The sequence below is a fragment of the Gambusia affinis genome, linkage group LG10, assembly GCF_019740435.1.
Source record: "Gambusia affinis linkage group LG10, SWU_Gaff_1.0, whole genome shotgun sequence".
Classification (NCBI taxonomy): Eukaryota; Metazoa; Chordata; class Actinopteri; order Cyprinodontiformes; family Poeciliidae; genus Gambusia; species Gambusia affinis.
The window spans coordinates 23414974-23439030 of NC_057877.1; the positions used below are offsets into that span (position 1 = coordinate 23414974).

The 24057-nt window shown below is 39.0% G+C and overlaps 1 protein-coding gene across 6 annotated transcripts; it reads left to right on the forward strand.

Moving 5' to 3' along the window:
- The first annotated feature begins 4782 nt into the window (after positions 1 to 4782).
- On the forward strand, positions 4783 to 19106 carry lhx9 (LIM homeobox 9). 6 transcript variants are annotated; one of them, XM_044130515.1, is made up of 6 exons: positions 4783 to 4880; positions 8423 to 8683; positions 9417 to 9619; positions 10396 to 10754; positions 14551 to 14753; positions 17904 to 19106. In XM_044130515.1, exons 2-6 carry the CDS (start codon positions 8504 to 8506, stop codon positions 17958 to 17960), a joined length of 1002 nt encoding a protein of 333 aa, XP_043986450.1. In that variant the 5' UTR covers positions 4783 to 4880; positions 8423 to 8503; the 3' UTR covers positions 17961 to 19106. The 6 variants fall into 6 exon arrangements, with proteins under 6 accessions (XP_043986450.1, XP_043986446.1, XP_043986447.1 ...); XM_044130511.1 differs by lacking the exon at positions 17904 to 19106 and adding an exon at positions 15299 to 17434; XM_044130512.1 differs by lacking the exons at positions 4783 to 4880; positions 17904 to 19106 and adding exons at positions 5047 to 5064; positions 15299 to 17434.
- Positions 19107 to 24057: the final 4951 nt, after the last annotated feature.

Sequence of the window (24057 nt, forward strand, 5' to 3'; positions counted from 1 at the left end):
CAAACACTCCAGATTTACTTGCCCTCCTTACTGCAGATCTGCTGCTGCACTACAACTGTCAGGCAGACATGTGAGGTTTTTATTTCAGGCATTTTGGACTGAACATCTCTGACCCTCAGCCGGAGCATATGCTGCACTGGAGCAGAGTGGCAGCTCTACACCGTGTGCCTTTCTGCAGGACGATGCCACTAGCCGCAGAGAAAGAGAGAGCTGTCCAGATCGGATCTGCGTGCAGACGGGGTCCTAGTCACAACCAGTTGACAGGCCAAGCAGCCCCCACCGTCTCACAGAGCCTCAGCAACCCCGCGGCCAAAGGCCCCAACTGCAGCCAGTTAAAGTGTCTCCATCACTGTTGGACAGACCAGCCAGGAACTGACACAGGGTTGGCATGAAGACAGAAAAAAAAACCTTGAGTGTCAGCCTTATGATGGCTGAAAGGAACATCAGTCCCAGCAACTGGTCGGGCACTGCTTTGTACGTTTGTGTGTGTGCGCGCGCCCGTGCCGCTGCGTGCACGCGTGTCTTGATATTCAAGCAGCATTTGAACAGCCCCTACATCAACGTCTGGTCCTTCTACACAGACAGTGTCAGCTCGCCTCGGGGCAGCAGCCTCCGCAGTGGTCATATGGACAACCACATCCCTGTGGTAGAATTAGTGATAAAAAACACACGCGGCCACTGAGTGACAGTCAGCGCACCAGATTCCTTTGGACAGACAGGGCTGCAAATAGCACAGAGAAGCTGCCTCTCCCTCAGACCGCAACTGGTGGTCAGACTCATGCCAGGCGGAGCCGCGGCCGCCAGATGAGCCCAGATGAAAGTCAGGGGCAGTCAAAGGCACCTAGGAGCCGGAGGAGCGCTCTGGCCTGTTTACCCCTCCCTGGTTCTACATTAAAGCGCCCATATCTGTGATTTCTTGTCACACCCATCAGACAATGTCATTGCTTTCTTTACATCGCGTCTTTAAGAGAAAGGAGACCATTTACAGAACTAGTTACATTTACTTGAATAGAAGGTACTTTTAGGAGCATTTATTGATGCTCTGCGTCTTTCTTTTACTTGAAGTATCGCTACTCTTACGTGAGTAATATATCTGGCTACTCTACCCACTGTGAGCAGCTTCACTGAATGAAGAACACCAAAAAATTCATGCTTCCTCTGTTTGTTAAAATTTTATAAGCTTTACATTGAAAGAAATTCATTTCCACGTAACTTTATGTTTTGGTCAGTCTGGTGATGTCATTTCCAAATGTTAAATGATTGATGTTTTGATCAGTTACTCAGAGCTTGAGTAGGATTTTTAACAAATACAATTTCATTCTGACTTCAGTGATTTCTTGGATGGATTTACTTGAGTAAAAATATGTTGAAGTATTGGTACTTGAATAAACTTTCGCAGTGGATGAATACTCCTTCCACTGCCAGCAGCTTCACTGAATGAAGAACACCAAAAATTCACCGGACACACCTGCAGTTTTTCTTAAAGTTTCATGAGTTTTACAGTACATGGAAAGAAATTGATTTAGAAAAAGGTTTCCATTTATCTTATTTTTTAGTTATGTTATATATATATGAATAATGTTATTGTAGGCCTTTAAAATACCAATACTTTCATTTAACTTTTTATTTTGCTCTGAATGAAGGTGTAATATTTTAAATATTAAGTACTTTAATAAAAGTACTTGTAACTTTTACTCAAAAGTATCAAGTATGTTGAATAAAAATAGCCTTGAGTCGCCTTTTTACCAAATATATTTTTACTCTATAGAGTAAAAATTCTGGATACTCTTTCCACTATGAGTAACGTCACTGAATTAAGATAGAACAAACTTGTTTTAACCAAAAATTCACCAGACACACACCTGCAGTTTTTGTTACAATTCCATGAGTTTTATAATGAAAGAAACAGATTTAGAAACATGTTTCTTTTGCCTGATGTTGTTATTTTGTAATTATGCTACTTACATGAATTACTTTTATTTAAGATTTGTAAAATACCAACATTTCCATGTTTTGGTTTGTCTGATTTTGTAATTTTTAAATATTAAATGATTGATGTTTTGATCAGTTACTCAGTACTTGAGTCGTCATTTTACCAAATAATTTTTTTACTCTTGAGAAATTATTTTACTTGAGTGAAAATACGTTGAAGTAGTGTTTCTCTTACTTGAGGACAATTTTTGGCTACTCTACCCATTTCTGCCCATTTGACAACATAACCTGAACCAGTATATTATGATACAGAACATCCATCTATTATGTTTCCATGTCCTTTCTAGTGTGGCCAGATCTGGACTAATACACGCACCATTCCCCGGGAGGATACGTGTCCCCAGAGGAGTGTGTTTATGTGTGTGTGTGATGGTGGAGCTTCTCTCCGATGCAGGGAGGGGAGGCAGGCAGCAGTTGGTGTGCAGAGAGCAGAGGCTCAGGCTGGCTAGTTAAGAGCTTCTCTCTCCTATCCTCCATCTGCCAGGGACCGGGGTTGTGATTTGAGCTCCAGCAGAGCAGAGCAGGGAGGAGATCGAAGGAGGGAGGGAAGGGAAGGGAAAGGAAGGGAAAGATAGAGGGAGATAAAAGGAGGGGGGGGAGTGGAGGAAGCAGGGAGTTTGAGTTGGATAGAAATGGCCAACAAGATATGCAAAAACATAACCATAATCTCAGCAGATTTGATTAAGCTGCTTTAAAATCAAGTAAATCGGCTGTTCTGATATTTCCCGTTTCCTTCAAAAATGTTCCCTTCATGGTCATTTTGTGCCTGTAAACATCTCTCCATCCTTTCACCCACCCACCCAGGCTCCATGTGACTGTGATACATGTGACTATAAAGCTTTACAGTGCTTCTCTCCTCCCTCTCTTCCTCCTCCTCCTCCTCTTCCTCCTCTTCAGCCCCCCTCCACCCTCTCTCCCCTTCCCTTTCCTTCATTCTGTCAGTGTTTAGCTTGTGGTTCCCTGCTCCACAGTGGATCCTGGGAGAGCCGGGGAGCCTTCCCTCCTCCACCACCACCTCCTTTCCTGTCCATGCTCGGGGAGAGCTGCTCTGCAAGACAGAGTGTCACTGGAGGTGACCCAGAAATGATAACTCCACATCAACCTTGGATGTGTGGTAATCCAGCCCACCATGCCCTGCAGCAGATCGGAGCCACGGCGTCCGGGACGGGTCGCACCGAGGAGCCCAGGCGGGACGCAGAGCCGCATGTTTCTGGGTGTCAGGCGCGGAGAAACGGCCACGTGCGCGTTGACGTGCCGTGCGTGGCGCGCTGTGAAACGGATCTCGCCGTCGCTGCATTATTGATGAGATGCACTGTGATGTCAACCCAGGCTGAAGAAGCAAAGCAAAATGACTGTTAGCAGTGTGGCACATGATCGTTTATGCAGAGGAGTAATTAATTGTCACCCTTTTGCTCCCAGCACCACTGTACTCTGTTAACTTGTTGTCATTTGAAATCTGTCCATCTGAGCCTCCATGTGCATGTGTGTGTGTGTGTGTGTGTGTGTGTGTGTATGTGTGTGTGTTGTTCTCCTTGGACTTCCTATTCTGGATGCTGCCCATTTCCTCATTTATTTAACAATAAACATGCAGTTCAAATGGAGCCAGCACTTTATGCTCTTTAATGTAACAGATGGTTGTCATGTTATCGTTTAGCCTGCCAGAAAATAAATAATTAATCCTCTCCAAAATCAAGTCACCTTTTCTAAACTTTATCCTCTTAATTGAGATAAAACCATGATGATAAAAGTGAATTATGATTTAAGGAATATTTCACGAAGATGAAAGTTGACATGGTTTGATTCTTCCTACAAAAACCTCCTGATTTCTAATTTCTATCATTTTAAATTATTGTTTTCATTTTTATTTGACAATTTCCATTGATGATAATTATGGGTAGCGTGATAAGGGGACAAATATGAACCCAATGATGAATTAGTATTAAATTTATTATGGGATTTTCTGCTACGTTTATTCATGTCATGTGCACCTTTTTAATCTTTCTAAAATGTTCAAAATAAATATATTTACATTATCTTTTCAAAAAATAATTTTAAAATTAGACATTATTCGTAATAAACATGTTTTCCGGGTAATAATCATCATTCAAACACAAGAGAAAGTGAGGGGTAGAACTGTAATGATTACAACACTGCTGTGAGTTTAGGCTCCACTTTGTGTTCCCGTCTGCAAAAACACACAAATTAACGCGCACTGTGTTATTTCAATTTGGCATGTGCTTTTTGAAGACAGAAGCCATTCTTGTTGTGCAGCTGTGTTGCTGTGCTCCACATGTTCTGATTGATCGAGTTTGACTGCGCACCTTTATTATTGCATATTCACACAAACCTCTGCAGACAGAGAGAACCTGAAGCTGCTGCCGTTCCCTTCTAATCTCTATGCAAACACAAACATTCACGGGTGTTGGTGCGTTTTGTGACCCTGATTCTCATTTACGTTTATTGCAACCAAAAATTTGGAGCAGATGCATTCACGTTTTGCATTACCCGGGTTGTTAAGATTTAAAAATAATAAGAGTAATACCTTTTATAATTTAACTTTTTAAACACAGTTTCTGTTCTTGTTTGGGAATTAAATCCTCCATGCAGTGGAGGCCATTGGCTCGTGCCTTCCCGTTCTCCTGTTTGCTGCTCTCTATTGAGGGCTTTCTGCATGTAAAGACAGAGGGGAATATTTAAATGTCTTGTGTTTTAATTGACGCACGAACGGGAGCTGCGCGCTCTGAAACGAGGGCCACCCGCCCCCTCCTCACCCCCAAACCCCCCATCTACAAGCAGCGTCTCCACCGCCTGTCTGTCTCCTCTGCTCTGCGCGCACAGTCCGCAGCTCCTCCGCCTGCGCGCCGCACAGGGGGATCTCACAGCCTCAGGTAAGACCCTTTCTGCAACTCTTCAGTCTTGGGGCGATAATAACACAGAGCGGGGCTTGATTTGACGCAAAAAACTGGAGGAAATCGACGGAGGAATGTGGGTTGAGAAATGCGCGCGGCACATGTGAGGATGTAACGATGACAGGGTTGATATTCTGCAGGATGAACGGGGATGTGATGGAAGGTAAGGCCACGGATTGATTTTTTTGTGCTGCCAGCAAATCTGTGATCGTTTTTTGGCCAAACTCTGGATTTTGCAGGTGGCTTTAAAATATGAAAAGACGCGTTAAAGCATAAAAATCCAGGCGGTTTCATTTGGATCTGAGAACTTTTACAGTTTTGATTTCTAAGAGCCTCTGTTCACTGACGAGAATTACGAAAATTAGGGGGGGAAAAATGGACGTTTGCAATATTTATTATTTAGGTATCTGCTACTTTACCAATTTATATATATGCAATCAATAAATCACGCTTTTCATGTAATCATTCAAAATAAAACTCTTTCACGTTTTAACATGGTATACATTTTTTTATTTAACACGATTTAAGCCTAGAATATATAAAGTAATGATATCAAAGTCTAAGTGTAAATATGTATGTATTTATTTACTTGTAAATAAATAAATTTTACTTTATTTAAGTGTAAATATGTATGTATTTATTTACTTATTTATTTTTACAAATAAATAAATTACAAAGGGCTCGTAAGTTCATGGTTGCGAACAGAGATGGGGAAGAAATAAAGCAAAACGACAGCAACAAAGAGCTGATTTCTTCATCCCCTTGGTGTTCACTGACACACTGCTTAAACCCTCTTCAGTCAAATGAAATGTCACCGCTGGAGGCAATGGGTCAAAACTAACGAGACAAAAAAATTACATTATCTTATACATATTAGACTGAAAGAAAAAATAATGCGTTTGGATGAACAAAAAAAAGGATAAATGCGCAAGTTCCTATTTTCTAAAGGAGGGAAAAAAATCAAAAACAAATCAGCAGCGTGAATGAATTTCACACAGAGATGGTTTGCTCCTTTTTTCCCCTCCTCTCGGGGTGTCTTTGTCCAGGTGAAATGCGATCCGTTTTGTCCATTCTCACCGCTTTGCGGCTGCTGCTGAGACCCTGACAGAGAGCAAATGAAGGTTTCTGCTCTGAGAACAGCTGCAGCTCCAGCCCGTCCAGGAAGGTTCAGGCTTCAGCTTACAGCGCTGCTATCAAGGGGCCTCCAATTAAAGCCAACACAACTTCACTCGGGGGGTGTGAGAGAGAGAGTGTGTGTGGTGGTGATGGTGGTGGGGAGGGGGAACGGGATGGCGGTGGGAGTGGGGGGTCATGATGATCTTACATGTCTTGAAATGAAGCATCCACACCTGCAAACCCTCCTGAGCATGTGTAAATCTATTATTTGAGCTTTATGAGTATTTATCTAATCAAGTTAATTATTAGTACAGCAATAAGGCCTGTATCCCCTGGCTGGACCCAAAGCTGGCTTACAGGGGCAGTAACCCAGGGTCCACAGTTATGGGGGCGTCAGGACAAATTTTATATTTTTATGTCGATTTCATTTATGCAAAAACAGTAAAATAAAATAAAATAAATATAATTTGAATATATCAGTGCATATATCTTGCAGGCCGCACTCCACATCTGCTTTCTTTGTGTATTCAGTCCTAGCATGCATGGCACCATAAACATTCAGGCCTTTCTTGTGTGAGTGTGTTTCCAGAACTGACACTGCTGCTTTTTTAATGAGGATTTTTGTTTGTTTGTTTGTTTTGAAAGAGCAGTTAAAAAGATTGTCTCAGGAAAACTATTTGTATGTGAATAAGGCATAAAACTTCAAAGTTAATGTGCATCAAACTAATTAGTGAATAAGGCACCAAAACTGGCTCCATCCCAGGGCCCCCCATGCTCCTAAATCCGGCCCTGTGTGAGCCTGGGTAGTTTCCACTCTCTTCTGGTCCTGCAGCTGAAACCCTTTAAATCTGGCCCTTCTTCTTTTTTTTATTTCATATAAAACAGCTTTCACACCCTTTAAAAGTGACACTGATCTTTATTATACTGCTCCACAGTGACTTTCATGAAATGCAATATTTAATAGAATTTCATGCAATCTTTTTGGAAAATATTACCAAAGAAATTATGGTGAAGCTCCATCACATCAAGTCTCCTGTTGGTAAATAAGGTTTTCACGTCTAACAAGAGATGAAACGTGTTGATGAGCCCCCCCATTCCTGCAAAAATGTGACACATAATGGAAAGGAGAGGGAGTTTTTTTTCCCTGCATGACGTTTACAGGCACATATTAAGGTGTTTTTATCACATCATTGTGGAAAGAGAAAATTTACTTCTTGGAGTAAAAAAAAATCTGATTTTCCATCAAATGGAAATAGAGATGAACTTGGTTTATGCAAAAGTATACATACAATATTTACCCTTATTTTTTCAGTTAAAAAAATGAACATTGTGATTTGGACAAAATCCTAATAATTTGCTCTATTTTACATTATTATTATTATTATTATTATTATTATTATTATTATTATTATTATTATTATTATTATTATTATTATTTCAAAATGGTATTAATGCAACCTGTCCCCGCCTTCTACGCAGTCACTGATCACTGCCCCGCCCCATCTGTACAGAAGGAAGATTTATTGCCTTATTTCAGGGCATAAAAACACACGATCTGAGCCAAATAGCAGCGTAATCTCAGAATAAAACTGTCCGTAAACGCAACACAGTGGGAAATGTAGTTTTTATTTTATTTTTTTTATATATATATATTTACAAAATTTTTTTATATTTACTAAGCTTTGAATGGATATTTAAATATATCAATTACATACAATTTACAAAATATGTACAATATAATGTAATATAATGTAATATAATATAATATAATATAATATAATATAATATAATATAATATAATATAATATAATATAATATAATATAATATTTTGGTTTATTTTAGCTACATGTTTTTTTAAGGCCAGATAAAGGCAATGAAAACGTGAGGATAAAGTGATGCTTTTTGATGAAATAGTGACAGCTCTTTGTTGGTGAATAGAAAATCAGAGGTGAATCTGACAGAGGACTCCTCCTACCAAATTATTCAGACTGGGCCGGCTCTGCTCTGCTCTCTTCACAAATACAACACGGTTCTCAAATCCAGGCAGTCCCAACCTGACCTCCAAGCACCGAGGAACCCCCTCCCTTCCTCCTGCTGCACAAAAAGAAGAAACCCAAAACTTTGTGACATTATTTTTTGGCAACTGTTCACACTGTAGCCCCCTCCTCCTCCCCTGGTCCCTCTCCACCACAGCTTCTACAGCGTTTTGTCGCATCATTTGGACTATATACTTTTTTTTCTTCTTCTTTTACTGGATGAGAGACATTCACGGGAAGCAGGAATTCAGCGCCTCTCCTCCTGTCCCACCCATGCTGTAGTTTTTCCTGCTTTCAGCCGAGGAGGTGGTCTAAATCACCAGGGTTTGTTTTGTTTTTTCTTTTCTCCTGTTTTGTGTTTTGTGTAGAGCCCAGTCGGATGCGCTGATAAAAACAAAAAAAGAGGAGAAAAAAAAAGGAAAACGGGGCGCAGCGCAGAGGCACGGTATATGGAAGTTGTGAGCTGCAAAACAGAGGCGAGCAGTTGCACGTTGTGTCCAGGACCGGGAGCCATGCTTTTCCACGGGATCTCCGGGGATCACATCCAAGGGATCATGGAGGAGATGGAGAGAAGGACGAAGACGGAGTCGCGCCTGGCGAAGGGCATGCAGCTCAACGGCAGGGAGTCGGTAAGAACCGCGGAGATGGAGCTGAAATTCAGACCAAAATTCATTTTTTAATACTCGATCATGTCAGGTGATGTGAGACTGTATTGTTTCTAAGGAAAGCAGACCTGAGCTGCATCAACATCTATCTTTATTGACACTTATTTTCAACTTAATATTGTGTTTGAATTTTTCAAATTTGAAATACAACTTAATAATTATGAGAAATAAAATAATTATTCTTATTAAAATATTAAATAAGGTTCTTCTAAAAAAAAAAAAAAGACCCAAGAAACTCAAAAGAAACCAAAAACAATATATTTGAAGTATATCGAAATAATTTGACAATTTGACACCTTGTGGTTATTTTTATACTTATTATTATTATTATTATGATTATTATGACATTTATATTAAACAAAAAGAGTAGATTTTTTTGTACTAAACAGATTAGATATAACAGCTACCCAAGGAAAAACAAAAACTAAAAATTTTAAACTCCGTACGTAACGTTTTTGCTGTTTCGTATTTTTGTATTGTTTCGTATTGGTTCGAGATGTGACAACAAAATGTTTATTTTAAAATAAGTTTTTACTGTATGTAAGTATATATATATATATATATATATATATATATATATATATATATATATATATATATATATATATATATATATATAAACAAATAAGCAAATTTTATAGAAATGAACGAAATCGTTTTGTAATCTTCCCCCTTTCATACCTTGTTTTTTCCCTAGACCATGACCTCCATGAGCCCGGAGAAGCCTGCCCTGTGCGCCGGCTGCGGTGGGAAGATCTCGGACAGATACTACCTCCTGGCCGTGGACAAACAGTGGCATCTGCGGTGCCTCAAATGCTGTGAATGTAAGCTGGCGCTGGAATCGGAGCTGACGTGCTTTGCCAAGGATGGGAGTATTTATTGCAAGGAGGATTACTACAGGTAAGAAGACCTTGAATAAACATCGGTGCGCTCTCGTGTTAAATGTTCAGCTCTTTAGTGTAGCCATGTCAATATAAATTGTGATCCAATAATCTACTTTAGGCCTCATTCTTGCACACTAACATCATAATGGTGATCCTGGAAACAAGTTTTGATACTAAAATTCAAATGTATTAGGCACTGGCTCAGGCAGGAATGCTGTGACTGTATAATGCTAACCACATGGACATGAATGCATGAGTCACCGTCTCTTTTTCCTTGCGCCTTTTACTCGTTTTGAGCTTTATAAGCCGTCGTTTAGTTTTAAAGTAACCCATTTGTGGCTTTTTTTTTCCTGGGCGCTGTTGAGCTTTCCCCACATTCTCACATTGAAATAAAGCGGGCATGCGTGCTACCTGGAATGCAATCATTAATACAAAATATAACTGTCTAAACAGAAGCATTTTTGCTTACTTTTATTTCGTTTTATTAACAAATATAATGCTAATTGATTGTGTAGTATGAAGCAATGTTTGAGGTTAAGGTTGAGTTTTTCTACATTCAAGGGAGAAATTGTTTAAACACACACGCACACACTCAGTTACAAGCCAGATGTGGCTATTAGCGACATCAAAGTGCGGGCCTAATCGTGCATACATTATGACTGAGTCACACACACGTTTTACCTCACCTGAACACCGTAACCCCCCATGTTAGCCAGCTTCAAGTTAGCATTCAGCCAATTTTGAGATTATTATTTTATGTATGCGGGTTTTTTGACGATGCGTCTGTTCCAGAAGGTTCTCCGTGCAGAGGTGCGCGCGCTGCCACCTCGGGATATCCGCTTCGGAGATGGTGATGCGAGCGCGCGACTCCGTGTACCACCTGAGCTGCTTCACGTGCACCACGTGCAACAAAACCCTGACCACGGGCGACCACTTCGGCATGAAGGACAGCCTGGTGTACTGCAGGCTCCACTTCGAGACGCTGGTGCAGGGCCCGGACTACCATCCGCAGCTCAACTTCGCCGAGCTGGCGGCCAAAGGCGGCGGCCTCGCGCTGCCCTACTTCAACGGCACGGGGACGGCGCAGAAAGGGAGGCCGCGCAAGAGGAAGAGCCCGGCCATGGGGATAGACATACCCAGCTACAACACAGGTGAGTGGTCCAGGGGGTGGGGCCTCACACGTTCACATGCATGGCCTTTAAATTTTTTTTTTTTCTAACCCGAACCTAAATTAACTATTTGACCTTAAAAATTGGACTGGTCCAGCAGCAGCAGAGCAAAGTAAGACGAATCACCCCCCTCGTATAATTTCTGCAGAATATTAATTGCTGCGGTGGCCTACATCCTAAAAGCTCCCATGAGCCGATGGAAGGTTAACTTTGAAAGCTGTTACAGAAATTTGTCAAGCAAGATTCTTGATGTGGAAAACTGCTTCTCTTTGGGGACGCTCCTTTTGTTTCCGTCTTTTCAGCTCGTTTTCACTCAGAATCAGAATAAATAAATAAATAAATAAATAAATAAATAAATAAATAAATAAATAAATAAATAAATAAATATCGTATCATTGATTATATATATATATATATATATATATATATATATATATATATATATATATATATATATATATATATATATATATATATATATATATATATAAGTTTTTCTTTTTATTTTAAGAAGATAAATATTGCTTCCGTTACGCATAAGATCCTTTGTTTCCTAATCTGATTAATTTCCTCGCACTCCGCTCTAAAAACTCCCCGTTCTACAGCTTTTAAAATAAATACACGTCTCATTTAAGCCTTTACAAACAACAACAACAGCAACAACAACTGCGAACAACAAAAAAAAAAAAAAAACATTAAACATTATTTGAGGCTGGTAGAGCCTCAGCTTTCTGTTAAGGCGTCCTTTTACGCACCGTTTCCGAGATTACACAAAGTAGCCCATAATCCAAATTTGACCTCTGCTCGTTGACGTCTATAATTATATTGAAATTATATCTTGATGACTTTACAATATTAGGGGGGAGGAGGAGGATTGCTTTGAGGGAAAAACATATTTTACTAGTTTGTTCTTCCAAGCTACTAAACTGGATCCTCGCTGCGTAAACTTGCGTTAAGTCTCCACTTTTCATCTGAAATTTTTCTTTTCAGTCGCTTGAATGTTACGACCCCGACCCCCCAACCTTCCCCGCAGCGTCCCCATTTTGTTGTCGCTTTCCGCGAATTAGTGTGCGGTTGAGAAAGTTTGTCATTGTGCGCCTAGTTTCCCCTGTTCCCCCGCTGAATAGAACAGGGGGAGGAATAGGGGTAATCTGCGCGTTAATTGTTCCTTGTTAATTGAAGGTGACGTTGGAATCCCTGGCCTCCTGCGCGGCGGTCAGTGCGGTTCTCAGGGACAGAGCAGTTCCGCGCACAGGGGCCTGCAGCAGGGACAGGCACAGAGCACTGTACAGTCCGAGCTGCGCTCTACAGAAAGAAAGAAAAAGAGCCTAATTTTCCCCAAACACAACTGCGAAGGATTATGCAAATCTTAAAGTTCCCACTATTGCTTTTATAGGAAGTAGGGTAGTCTTTGTGATTTGTTTACGCTCCACAATGCCGTCACAACAGGGAAAAAAACAGAACAAAACAAAAAAGAACAAAATAAAACAACAACAACAACAACAACAACAACAACAACAACAGCAAAACAGACAGGCAATTGTAAATCTCACAGCTAAATGATGTCCGTATTAATTCATTGAGCTCCAGACACAGTAAAAGTCCCAGTGGGAATCTCTCATGTGGGACTCTTTAATAGATAGATAGATAGATAGATAGATAGATAGATAGATAGATAGATAGATAGATAGATAGATAGATAGATAGATAGATAGATAGATAGATAGATAGATAGATAGATAGATAGATAGATAGATAGATAGATAGATAGATAGATAGATAGATAGATAGATAGATAGATAGATAGATAGATAGATAATCATTTTAATAATAATAAAAAAATTGTGTTAGTTTAATACTCCACAACATTAAAGTGAAACTGAGTCACAGCAGATAAAAAGTTAAACTGAATAATTCAAAGTGGTAAAAAGCCACTTACACACAATAATAAATCCCTCTGTTAAAATTTGTCTACATTACGTCATTATTAGGCAGCACAGACAAAGTAAAGGTCCCAATGGGATTATTTAATTTCTTAATTTATTTGTAGAATATAATGGATTGAAATTGTGTATTTTATATACATACATACAACAATATACATGCATAAAATCAAGTTTAGACTTTTTCTTTTTGCTGCTCTGTAACTTTATTCATACAAATAAATGTATATCAGTTGTATTCTTTATTTTGGGTCTAATAAATGATTTGGGTAAAACTATAAAGCATAAAGCTTTTCAGCTCCAGCAGTAGAAGCATTATCCCCTCCTCCCTTCCTTTTTTGACTTTGCCATTTTGAACAGACTGAGGGTACATGTCCCATTACTGTCTCACACTGTTCATGTTAATACACCAACATGTCAAACCCAGAGACTCACATTCCTGACAAATTGGAAGAGGTTTCGTTTGAGGTTTTGTTTGTGCTTCAGTAGGAACATCCATGCATGTTTCCACCAGGGGAAAGGTGTGTATTCCCCACCGCTCGGTGAACACGTTGCTCTCCTATGCATATGGAGACCCCTAGTGGGGGATGCTGAGAGAAACACCGTCCACAGAAAGCAGACTGCGGGTTATATATATTCATAATGCATTAAAAATAATAATAATAATAATAATAATAAAGAAAGACGTTTTTATGCATCTTATTTTTATCCTACTCGAAAGAGCAGATTTTAAACACATGTTTTATAACATTATATAACATCTAGCTTTCCTATAATTAACTTGCTACAAGTTAATTATAGCTAGTGTTTTTGCTCTCTAGGTAATATATATAACTATCCTCAAATAACAAAACAAGTCCACAAAAAAATCAGTGCAATTTTCTTGTTTGCATATTAGATTTTCCCTCATTTGCAGCGAAATTGATTGATCATAGCGAATCAAATTTCTATATTTTAAAAGAAGGAAATTATCTGTTTGCCAGGCCAAAAAGTTTCCAACTTTCGGAAATGGTGCAATTCTCTCTCTCACACTGATAAATGCTGGAGCATCTGTGGAGCGTTTAGCCAAGCCTGCATACCATTTAGTGAATCTATTTCAGGTGTTTTACTCTCAAAGCTGCTGACAAATGGGGCCCATTAAGCCAGTTAGTCCCTGCAAACACAAGCAGAGAGCATTTAGCCTGGTCCCAGTGTTACTGTAATAATTCATTAAACTGTTGGCTTTATTTTGGTTGGTTTTAAAAACAATATCTTTCTATATAATTTAGATGAAACAACAGTAGATTCCAGTTGTATGTTGAATCTGTATTAGTTAATATATATTTTAATCATCATGCTCTCGCCTCATAGCAAACAACAAATGTGTAAACAAACTTTTCAAATCAGACAGCATTTGATTAATTTTTGCCGAGAAAACAATTCTGACTAACATAATATGTTTATTCGCTCTTAAACCCTTGATTTTAGCCATATCTTGATGTAAACTGTATTTTTTCTTATCAGTCTCTGAGTGTATTGCATCATCTGGACACAAATAAAGTTATTTGTAGCAAGTTAAATCCATTTTAGGGCTGTTTTATTTGTAAGGAATAAACTGTCCAAATTTTTTTTTATCATCTTGCAATCAAAACCATAGGTGCAAACTTTAGATTAATCCAATGCACCATAATAGTTTTTGTGAACAGTGAAATGCAGATATTTATTCACTCAAATAACTTTCATTTTTGACAGGATTTAGAATATTTTTGGAAATTTTAGTCTCCAAATGACATTAGTGTTTCTGAATTTGCGTTTTATTTTTTCTGACTGCGCTCTGCTCACTGGCCTTTGTGCAGGCTGCAACGAGAACGACACCGACCACTTGGACCGAGACCAGCAGGCCTACGCTCCGACGCAGAAGACCAAGCGCATGCGGACCTCCTTTAAGCACCATCAGCTCCGGACAATGAAATCCTACTTTGCCATCAACCACAACCCGGATGCCAAGGACTTAAAGCAGTTGGCTCAGAAAACAGGCCTCACTAAGAGAGTTCTGCAGGTAAGCCAGCAGCCATTCCTCTTTACTGATGTTTTCATCCCTCACACTGAGTGTTTGCATCCCTCTTTCCCTCCATCTCCCCTTGTTCCACGCCATCAATTTCATCTCTTTTAGTTTTGCTTTGTTTTGTTGTTCCATGTAGACGTTAGATGTACATCCAGGGGCCTTTACATTAAATTTGTTAACTGTTAAATGCTATTTTTTTCTAGAAAATTGAAAAGTAGTCATGAAGAATGCAACCGAAAGCTAAACACTGTTATAGTACTCATAATGAGAGTGCATATTTTCTTTATAGCTGCAGCTCTTGCATTTAAAAACAAATAGGTGCAGGACTTTGATTTGATTTACTGTCAAAATCACACAATAGTTCAAAATACTGATCATATTATAAAGGTTTATATATCTAAAGAGAAGGGAAACTGCAGTAAAACCTGTAATAATTTGATATGTAATGATTTGGTGCTTTTTTTAAAATAATAATAATAAAAAAACAACAACTATACTTAAACATAAAAAGTAAAAGCCACACTGGGATTGGTTTGCAGGTTTGGTTCCAAAACGCAAGAGCCAAATTCAGAAGGAACGTTTTGCGACAGGAGAATGGAGGTGTTGATAAGGCTGATGGCACCTCACTCCCTCCACCCTCATCCGACAGTGGGGCCCTGACCCCCCCCTCCAGCGCAGCCACACTAACAGACCTGACAAACCCCTCTATCACTGTAGTGACCTCCGTCACCTCTAGTTTGGACAGCCATGATTCGGGGAGCCCTTCGCAAACTACCTTGACAAACCTTTTCTAACAAGCTATCTCTATCAGACTGATTGTTATTTCAATTGAGTTTTGTTTTTGCTCTTTTTTGGACTTTCTTTAAGTTTTTTTTTTCTTCAACTTACATTTATTTTTGTAAATGACACCTTTAAAATGAAGCAGAGACAGCTCCTGGGAAGAGACAGTGCTGTACTGTGTACACAAACAGGAACAACAACGGCTACAACAGCAGCGACCACTTAGGAAATTTCTCTAATGTGTAGCATCTCAAGCTGCAAAGATTGACTTTTGGATTCTTGGACTTATTTGGAGTTAAAGATATTGAAAAAAATTGTCTTGGATTGCAGATTTTATTGGGGGGAAAAAAAACTTGAAACTTGGCTGGAAATTTAGACTCTGTCTGATCTGACTTAATTTGTGTATTTGTAGTAAAATATGTTTGAAACACACCCTCCCTAATTTATTGTTAATTGGTGAAATAAAAGAAAAAATAGTGCCAGAAGTATGTATATGTATGCACTGTGTTCGCACTATCAAGATTTTTTAATTTCTCTGGTTCTGCGTTGGAATAATTTGGAAAACCTGTCGAATGTTCTGTATATGGGTAACTCCAGAAAACAGGCTTTAATTAATACCGAATGTTTTCAGTCTGAAAGGCTGACTCTGATGGAATCAGACGCCGGCAATCGGACAGAAGCTACATGTAAAAGCATCTAAATTTACATTGTAAAGCACCTAGACGGCCGCCAGACAGAAGCTGAAACCACACACGGGCGTTTTTCTCATGAATCCAGAAGCAAATCCCACACTCTGTGCGGTGGTAACTGTTCAGCGCATCCATTAGTAGAAACTGATGATTTAAAAAAAGAAAATATAAAGCAGCAGAAGAAATTCAGATCAGTTGGAATCACTTGTCTGTATGACAGAGCGCTTTCTGCTTTTGGGGACTTGTGGTTCTCACAGAGCCAAACATATCCACAGACCCACAGCTAAACTCAGTTGCACAGTGACAACAGACTGCCCACAGAAAAGTGCATTATTGTCCTTATCATGTTGCTCAGGGTAATGACGTGATTTTAAATGTAAAACAAAAAAAAAAGAAAAAGAAAAAAAAAAGAGTCGGGGGCTGAGAATTTAGGCGGTTGCGACGCTGCAGACTAGACTTTAGGAGCTGACAGAACCAGTCAAAACATCTGACCTCAGATGGGTGGAGTCGCGAGAAGAAGCCAGTAGGAAATCATTGTCCATGTGTTCCCTGTTTGTTACACTTTCTTTATTGACACTTGCCACTGAACAGACCAAAAAAATAATAGTTTAAAAGAAACAAAACCAACAACCCGCCCCTGTTTCTTCTGGCTGATAGATCGAGCGAGAAAACCTTCAGATTTCATTGTGAGCGTCACAATTTGTTCTCCTGCAGAACAAAGTGCCGCTCTTGATCTACTTCATGAAGTAGACGCCTAACTCAGTTTTACTATGTGCCTTAATGCTATAACTTGGGAGAGAGTTTGTGAAATTCAGGATCTATGTGTTCTTTGTTAACTGACTCACATCTTTTTGGCGCCTCACTAGTTTTGTACTGTTTTGCATCTTATTTCCGAAGATCTTTTTATGGTGTATCCTGTTTTAAAAGTAAAAAAAACAAGAAAAAAAGTGGGCAGGAGGGAGGGGCAGCGATGTCATAGAAAGCATTTGTGCACTCTTTCAGATATAGTTGGGTAATCCAAGAACCTTATATATTGATCTTCGTGTTAATAGTTGAGTACAGTAAGTGTTCTATCAAGATTGTCCATGTTTCCCTGTTTCTTGATAAAGATGGTGTATAGAAACTATTTCCCCTTAAATATTTATGGACCAAACGGTTGTTATATATCTTATTAAATTTGTGTGAATAAAAATACTTTGCTTTAAACGGGTTTTTTATTTTTCATTTACACTTGCCATGTTTTTGTGTTCCTTCTTGAATGCAAGTTTATCACATCAGCAAATGCAAGAGAGAGAGGGAGAGAGAGGGAGCATGAGAGAGAGCATTCTGTAATTAGCTACAAGCTAAACGTCTTCATTTTTGCTTCCATTTTTAATTTCTATTTCCTAATTTATGATGTTTATGGTTTTTTTAACGTAATGCCCCATGGATTTGCATCTAAACCCTGCAGTCAGAAACATTGAAATGGCTTTTTAATGCATGAACATGGCTTTAAATTTTAAATAAAAGGAATGCTGCAAAGCACATATTGATTTCTATATCGATATGCATACGTCGTCTATATTTATGCATAACATATTGGTAAATCTAAAAAGTGAAGTGAGAGTAAAATGCAGACCGCGTAAAGCCAGGTTGCTCTGTAGTTAATATATTCTTACTCTATCGTTTCTTTCAGGGAGAACAAATCTTGGGGCATTACAGCCATACATCCCGACGTTTGAAAATTCCCTAAAGTATTAAGAGAAGGGGAAAACTTTGATGGGAATTCCTCACCATTGAAGACAAAGACAATTTTAGGATAAGATGATAGCAAATCGAGAACAAATAAAACAACCAACATTAAAAAAAAATTGTGTCAGATGCAAATGTGAAACAGATTTTCTTTTTTTTTTTTGTTGTCTTTTAAAGAGCAAAATGTTTGAATGCATCAGCAGAAGAGACAGTGGTGTATGATATTTATGCTATCAGTGAGTAAAAGTGAAGATTTCTGTTTTGGAGTAGAAAATGTAACATTTTTCATGTAATATAGTTTAAAAAATTACTCACATAAAGGAAGGATGTGATTGAAGGACACCTAAAACAATGAGACAATGTGGATGTTATTGGTATGAACACACACACACACTGCTCCTATTATAAGCACAAGATATACATCCCAACAGTAGTTTCTTCTGCACACACACACACACACACACACAGAGACACAGACACATGCTGCTGCCCTCCTCCTACCCCCCATCCAAGATCCAGCTTGCTAAATAGAAGTTTTCTTTTGTCACAAGTGTCATTTCGTAAAACACATGGCCTCCTTGAGACTCGGCAGCAGGATGCCCATCAAATATGATGAGTGTATGAAGAGGACTGCAGAGCTGGAGCTTTGCCATCTGGCTGTGCCGAGGGAAGGAAGTATAAAAAAGAGAGCGAGAGACAAAGCGGATAAAGAAGAGATCCTCATTCTTGCATGCCCCTCATCATTTTGTTAACATTTTCCTCGAGGTTGTGTATAATTTCCTTTGATCCGCTGTGTGATTTATTGTTTGCTGCAAAAATGAAGCACATGAATTATATACCTCCTGAGCAGACAGCAGATAGGCACTGTTGCTTCAAGCTTATTTATTCTTGACATTCAGCTTATAACTGTAAAGGGTGAAAAATGCATTCTTGGTTTCTCTTAGCTCATAACTGTGGTTATTTGTGAAAGCAGTATTTCTCTCGTGAGTCTCAGAACGTTCCTGAATATTTTTTGGTTCTCACACTTGAGGTTCCTCATCAGTTACATTTCTTCTCAGCATCACTTTTTTGCTTAAGGCTGTTTGAAATATGAGTCATGCAATTGCAGAAATAATTGTTTTTGTAATAAAGGTGAAAAAGCACTTTGTTTTCAGCATGATATGTGATGTACAGTGAATGGACGGCTGCGTCTCAATAAATTAGAATATTTTAAAAATCATTTTTTTATTTAAGTAATTTAAATGGAAAAGGTGAAACTTATATCAAGGCTGATACTATGGTTATACTTTGAGATGCTTCTGTTTATTTTGGTGATAATGGCTTGCAACCAAAAAAATTCAGTTTCATACTAAATTATTATTTCATCAGTTTTCTATGATATAGAAAAGTTATGCGAAAAACTTTAATGTTCAGGTGTCCAGCAGTCATCTGCAAAGAGGGTAAGTCAGAAAAATATCTTTGATGAAAAAGCTGGGAGTTCTCAGACTGCTGTGTGTATGGAAAATTAATTGGAAGGAAAAAGTGCAAAGCTCATTTAATGGTTCTAAGTAGATTAACAAGGCAGCTGGAGTCAGTCATTCAGGATAGGCAGGACACGGACATCACTAGTGCAAAGCCACTGCTGAACCTGAAGCGTTTAACAGAACTGGACAGGACTCACTAGTTCAAAGTCCTACTTTGATTTTTCCTCTTAAAATCATGGTTCCAAAGTCTGGAGGAAGAATGGAGAGCTAATCCAAGTAAAGGATCTTACAGACGGTGATGATGACTTTGCAGACCAGCTCCACCTCCAGCAGGCTGCACTGCAGAATGACGCAGTAATTTAGGCCAAAGGAGCGATCAAAAACTGAGTGTACATTCTCGACTGTGGGAACTTCTGTACTAAAAAAATTTTTTTATTGCTGATATGTAGTCTATTAATTTTCTGCAAAACTGAAGTTTGGCTTTTCATTGGCTATAAATCATAGTCATAAAATAAAACAGAAATATTTACATGATGTATATTAGTCTTAATGTTAAATTGAGGTTTGTTTATTAACATTTTTTCGGTGGAATTGAGCAGAACTTCTGATTTACAGAAATGCATCTGAATCTGCAAAGCGGGAGGTTTGGGGTTTACGCTGTGTGGCACAAATGCTGGGTTTGCATTTCAAATAAAGAAAGAGCCAGAAAAAAAAGAAAAAGCCACACCAGTAAACAGGCTGGTGCTGGATTCCAACAATGTGGGGAAGCTCTTCAGTCAGTCCGAGAGGAAAGCTGAACCGCCGGGGCGCCTGAGCGCCGTGGCAGCAGGGCTTGTGTTCCTCGGGTCTGATGGGAGGAAGGTGGGCAGGTTTGACACCACACAGCTCCGGGAAGCCCAGATGGAAGCAGAAACACAAACAAACACAGCCAGCCCCTGCTCCAGGTTCAGGAGCTGCTGCATGGAAATTCTGGACAACGTCATGACTCCACGCTGGCAAGAAATTCAGAGCTTCACTTCTCACTGGAGTGTATTTTATCTTCAATGTTTTTTTGTTTTTGTTGTTTTTTTTTAAAGGGTGGCCTTCTTGATCCAGCTCTGTTTCATCATAAGGGTTGCTATATTCCAGTCAAAGTATTGTTTTGGTTTTTTAAATAAAAAACGTATTTATGTATTTGCACACCTGATGTGTTTTGGTCCTTTAACTTAAATAAGTAAATAATTTCAGATGTTTGCCAGATACCAGCTACATTCAATGTAAAATCCAAGACATGCACGACAATCAGCAACAGGTAAGAACGGCGTCCTTCTGCTGACTGACATCCTCCTCTTCCTCTCTCATCTCCTCTTCCTGCTACAGTAAATGACAGCTGTGTACTCTGACTAAAACAATGCTGACAAGGCAGCTTATTTTCTGTCACACAAAGAGTTTGTTCATAAATCTCAGCTGATCCTGACAAACATGGCAGATAAAAGGAAACAGAAAAACCTTCCATTAATGCCACTTTGGCTTAAATTTGTTTAAAATGCAGCTCTGGATGGAGGTTAACTGAGGTCACAGTGCATTAACAACAACAACTTGTTCATCATTTTGAATGCAGCTGCAGAAATAAAAACAGAGGGAATTAGCAAAAGATTTCTAAACTTCCTGGGTCAGGGGTCTGCAACCTGTGGCTCTGGAGCCGCAAGTCGCTCTTTGAACTCTCCACAAAGGGTCTTAATAAATGATAAAGAGGAAATCTAAGTTCCTGTCTGTATTTTGGCCCTGAATCAACTGTATCAAACATAATAGCTGTAAAATTTCAAACCTTAGGATCTTGTTTTTATAACAGAACCTGTTCTAAATGTCTCCACAATTTTCATTTTCCTTGATCTTTGTGATACTAATGTTCACTAACAAACCTTTCCAGACCTTAAAAGAACAGCTGCATTTATTGGGATTTAATTAGTCACACATGGACTTTATTTACTAATTGGTCAACTTTTGAAAGCATTTATTTTATTTTCTATTCTGCTTAGGGTGATAAAGTTAAAGCAAGTTGAGTACATATGTATTCAGATGTTTTGGTAAACAAAAACCTGGAAATTACGCATATTTTATTTTCCCACTTTTCGGCTTTGCACTAATTTGAATTGGCCTAGTGTCTAAAATACGGTGAGGTTTGAAGTGGTTGTGATGAAATTAAATAGGGAAATGGGTCAAAAGGCTTCGCAAAGCATCAGAAATAGTCAACACAAGAGAAAACAGATAAGTGATCCAGTAATTTACAACATTTTTACAATCGGATGGGGACCGACTGATTTTCTAGGTCATCCACCAAAGAATTGTTCTTGTGCACACATTTGAGGTCCCATAGACACAGAGTGACAGGCGACTGAGCCAAAGTATGGGATGATCACTGAGGCATGGGTCACATCTGCAGTTTACATGCTGCTCTGATGGTGTCGTTCCCATTGTCACTGGTTCTGAGCATATATATATATATATGTGTGTGTGATATTCTGCCAGTTCCGCCGCAGTTCACCTCTTTCCCATTGATAGGCACCTATTTAACCTCACCTCACACCCCCCAACCGCCACACTAACTCAAACACACACGCTCAGGCAGATGTCAGAGGGGTGACGATGTGAATGAGACACAACCTGACTGTGTTTGTGGGGGTGTGTGTTTGTTTGTATGCGGGCGTGTGCGTGTGTGTGTGTGTGAGAGAGAGAAAAAGACTGAGTCCTTCCCCTCTGGATGATGCAAAACAGGTGGAAAGATCCAAAGGAAATAGAAAATATTCTATTTGTTATATATGATGGAAATGCTCAAGCAGTTCCTGTAAAACAGATTTCATGAGACGACTCAAACAGAAACAATATTCAGCTTTTGTCCTTCACATTATCTCACACTTTCTCTCCTGTGCCTCATTTAAGCGGCGCTCTCCGCATGCTGTAAATCCTTCATTTCTCTGTTGTGCTGTTTTTCTATATTTACATCTATTTGTTATTTGACGGCCCACATCCCGACAACCTTGAGATTTCAGCGATCAAGGCCGATAACTTCAGGTTTCAATTGCACTTTGAAGACAAAACAACATTAATTAGAGGGGAAATGGAGATGGGGAGCATCATCACGTGAGGTTTGACTCCAAGTTGGGGCTGGATATATGCAGAGCGAGACGTTTCACACATATTTCCAGGTGTAATACCCCCGCATCCCCCAACCCTCTCTGCCTCAGTGTTCCTGTGATGGCTGCGCTATGCGAGGCACATAAGGAAGCTCGTCTGCATTGGTGCGGTGTGTTTCAGCGTGTGACAGGTCATCTTTGTACCGGCGGAGTGTAACCTCTCAGTTTCTGCTAAACCTTCAGGATGCACGCAGGTATCTCCCTCCTCCATCTGCTGGTCTCTATGAAGTCTGCTGCTGATCACAGGAGCTCTGACTGCAGCTTCTGTCTCTACCACACTGCAGACATACCTAACCCCTGAGCCACATCATTAACAAACAGCCAAATAAAATGACACGTGTGAAAACGGCAACATCCTTTTTGCTTTTTGAGAGTTTTAAAGCACGTTTTTAGTCTCTCTCTGCAGGCATTTTGTGTATTGCTCCCTAATTCTGAATGCATGAGGGAAAAAAAACCATGTTTGAATAAAGATTTTATGATGTAGCTATTTACATTGCCCTATAAAACTTTGCAAGAAATCTTAAATTAAATTAATATCTTATTGCAAGAGCATAACCTAGCAGATTTATTTCATTTCAGCTTTTATTTGAGCACATTTATTCAGTCAGAAAATAATAATGAAATCATGTACGCCACATTTTTGGCACTTCTGCTGTTAATACTTTGCAGAAACCCATTTGCCAATGATCTACTGAGGCTTTGGACGACTCAGCAGCAGGAAGGCTCAGACTGAATTGTTATATTTAATTACAAGACAAGGAGGCCTGACATTCAAAGAAAACCAGCTAAACATGAGGATGCTGTTTAGGAAATAAGCACACAGGGATAACACCAGTGATTATTTTAATCAAATTTAAAAGTAATTCAGATATATTTTTTGCAGAACTTCATGCTGTATAATTTATATCCTGATGTTTTTCTACACTGAATAAAGTTTTGTGTAAACCTGTGTGTCCTATCATTAATGTTGTACTTATGGAGTCTACATGACTGCTTCTGTTTTATTCTCCTATAAAACCAACAAAAAGTGGAACAAACTGGACATCTCTTCTTTTAATCCCTTAATTTGATCTTTCTTGCATCTTTTTCTATTTCCACTTATGATCTGGGATGTAAATAAACATCTATCTCCAAGTATTTCTTCCTATTCAGCTGTTTTTAACAAAATAAACAGACACAAAAGAAACACTACATTAAGAGAAGTATTGAAAGTTGTGATCCAAACTAGTTTTAATGTTCCATTTATTAGTCAAGGCAATTCTGAACAAATTGGGTTTTAGCCTTGATTTTAAGGATCTTTGTGTTTCAGACAATGAATAGAAAGGTGGAGTAGAACTACTTCAGGACACTTTCAGAGATTTCAATCTGTCTGAGCTGGTCTACTGGGATGATGTGGTCAAGGTCTACTAAGACCTGTACTGAAGGTTTGTTCTGATCCATTTTACCTGAGGGTTTTTAAAAT

Coding starts and splice junctions, on each gene's coding strand:
- lhx9 (XM_044130511.1), top strand. CDS start 8,504: ATGGAAGTTGTGAGCTGCAAAACAGAGGCGAGCAGTTGCACGTTGTGT. Junction 9,620..10,395: donor TGCAAGGAGGATTACTACAG/GTAAGAAGACCT, acceptor CGTCTGTTCCAG/AAGGTTCTCCGTGCAGAGGT. Junction 10,755..14,550: donor CATACCCAGCTACAACACAG/GTGAGTGGTCCA, acceptor GCCTTTGTGCAG/GCTGCAACGAGAACGACACC.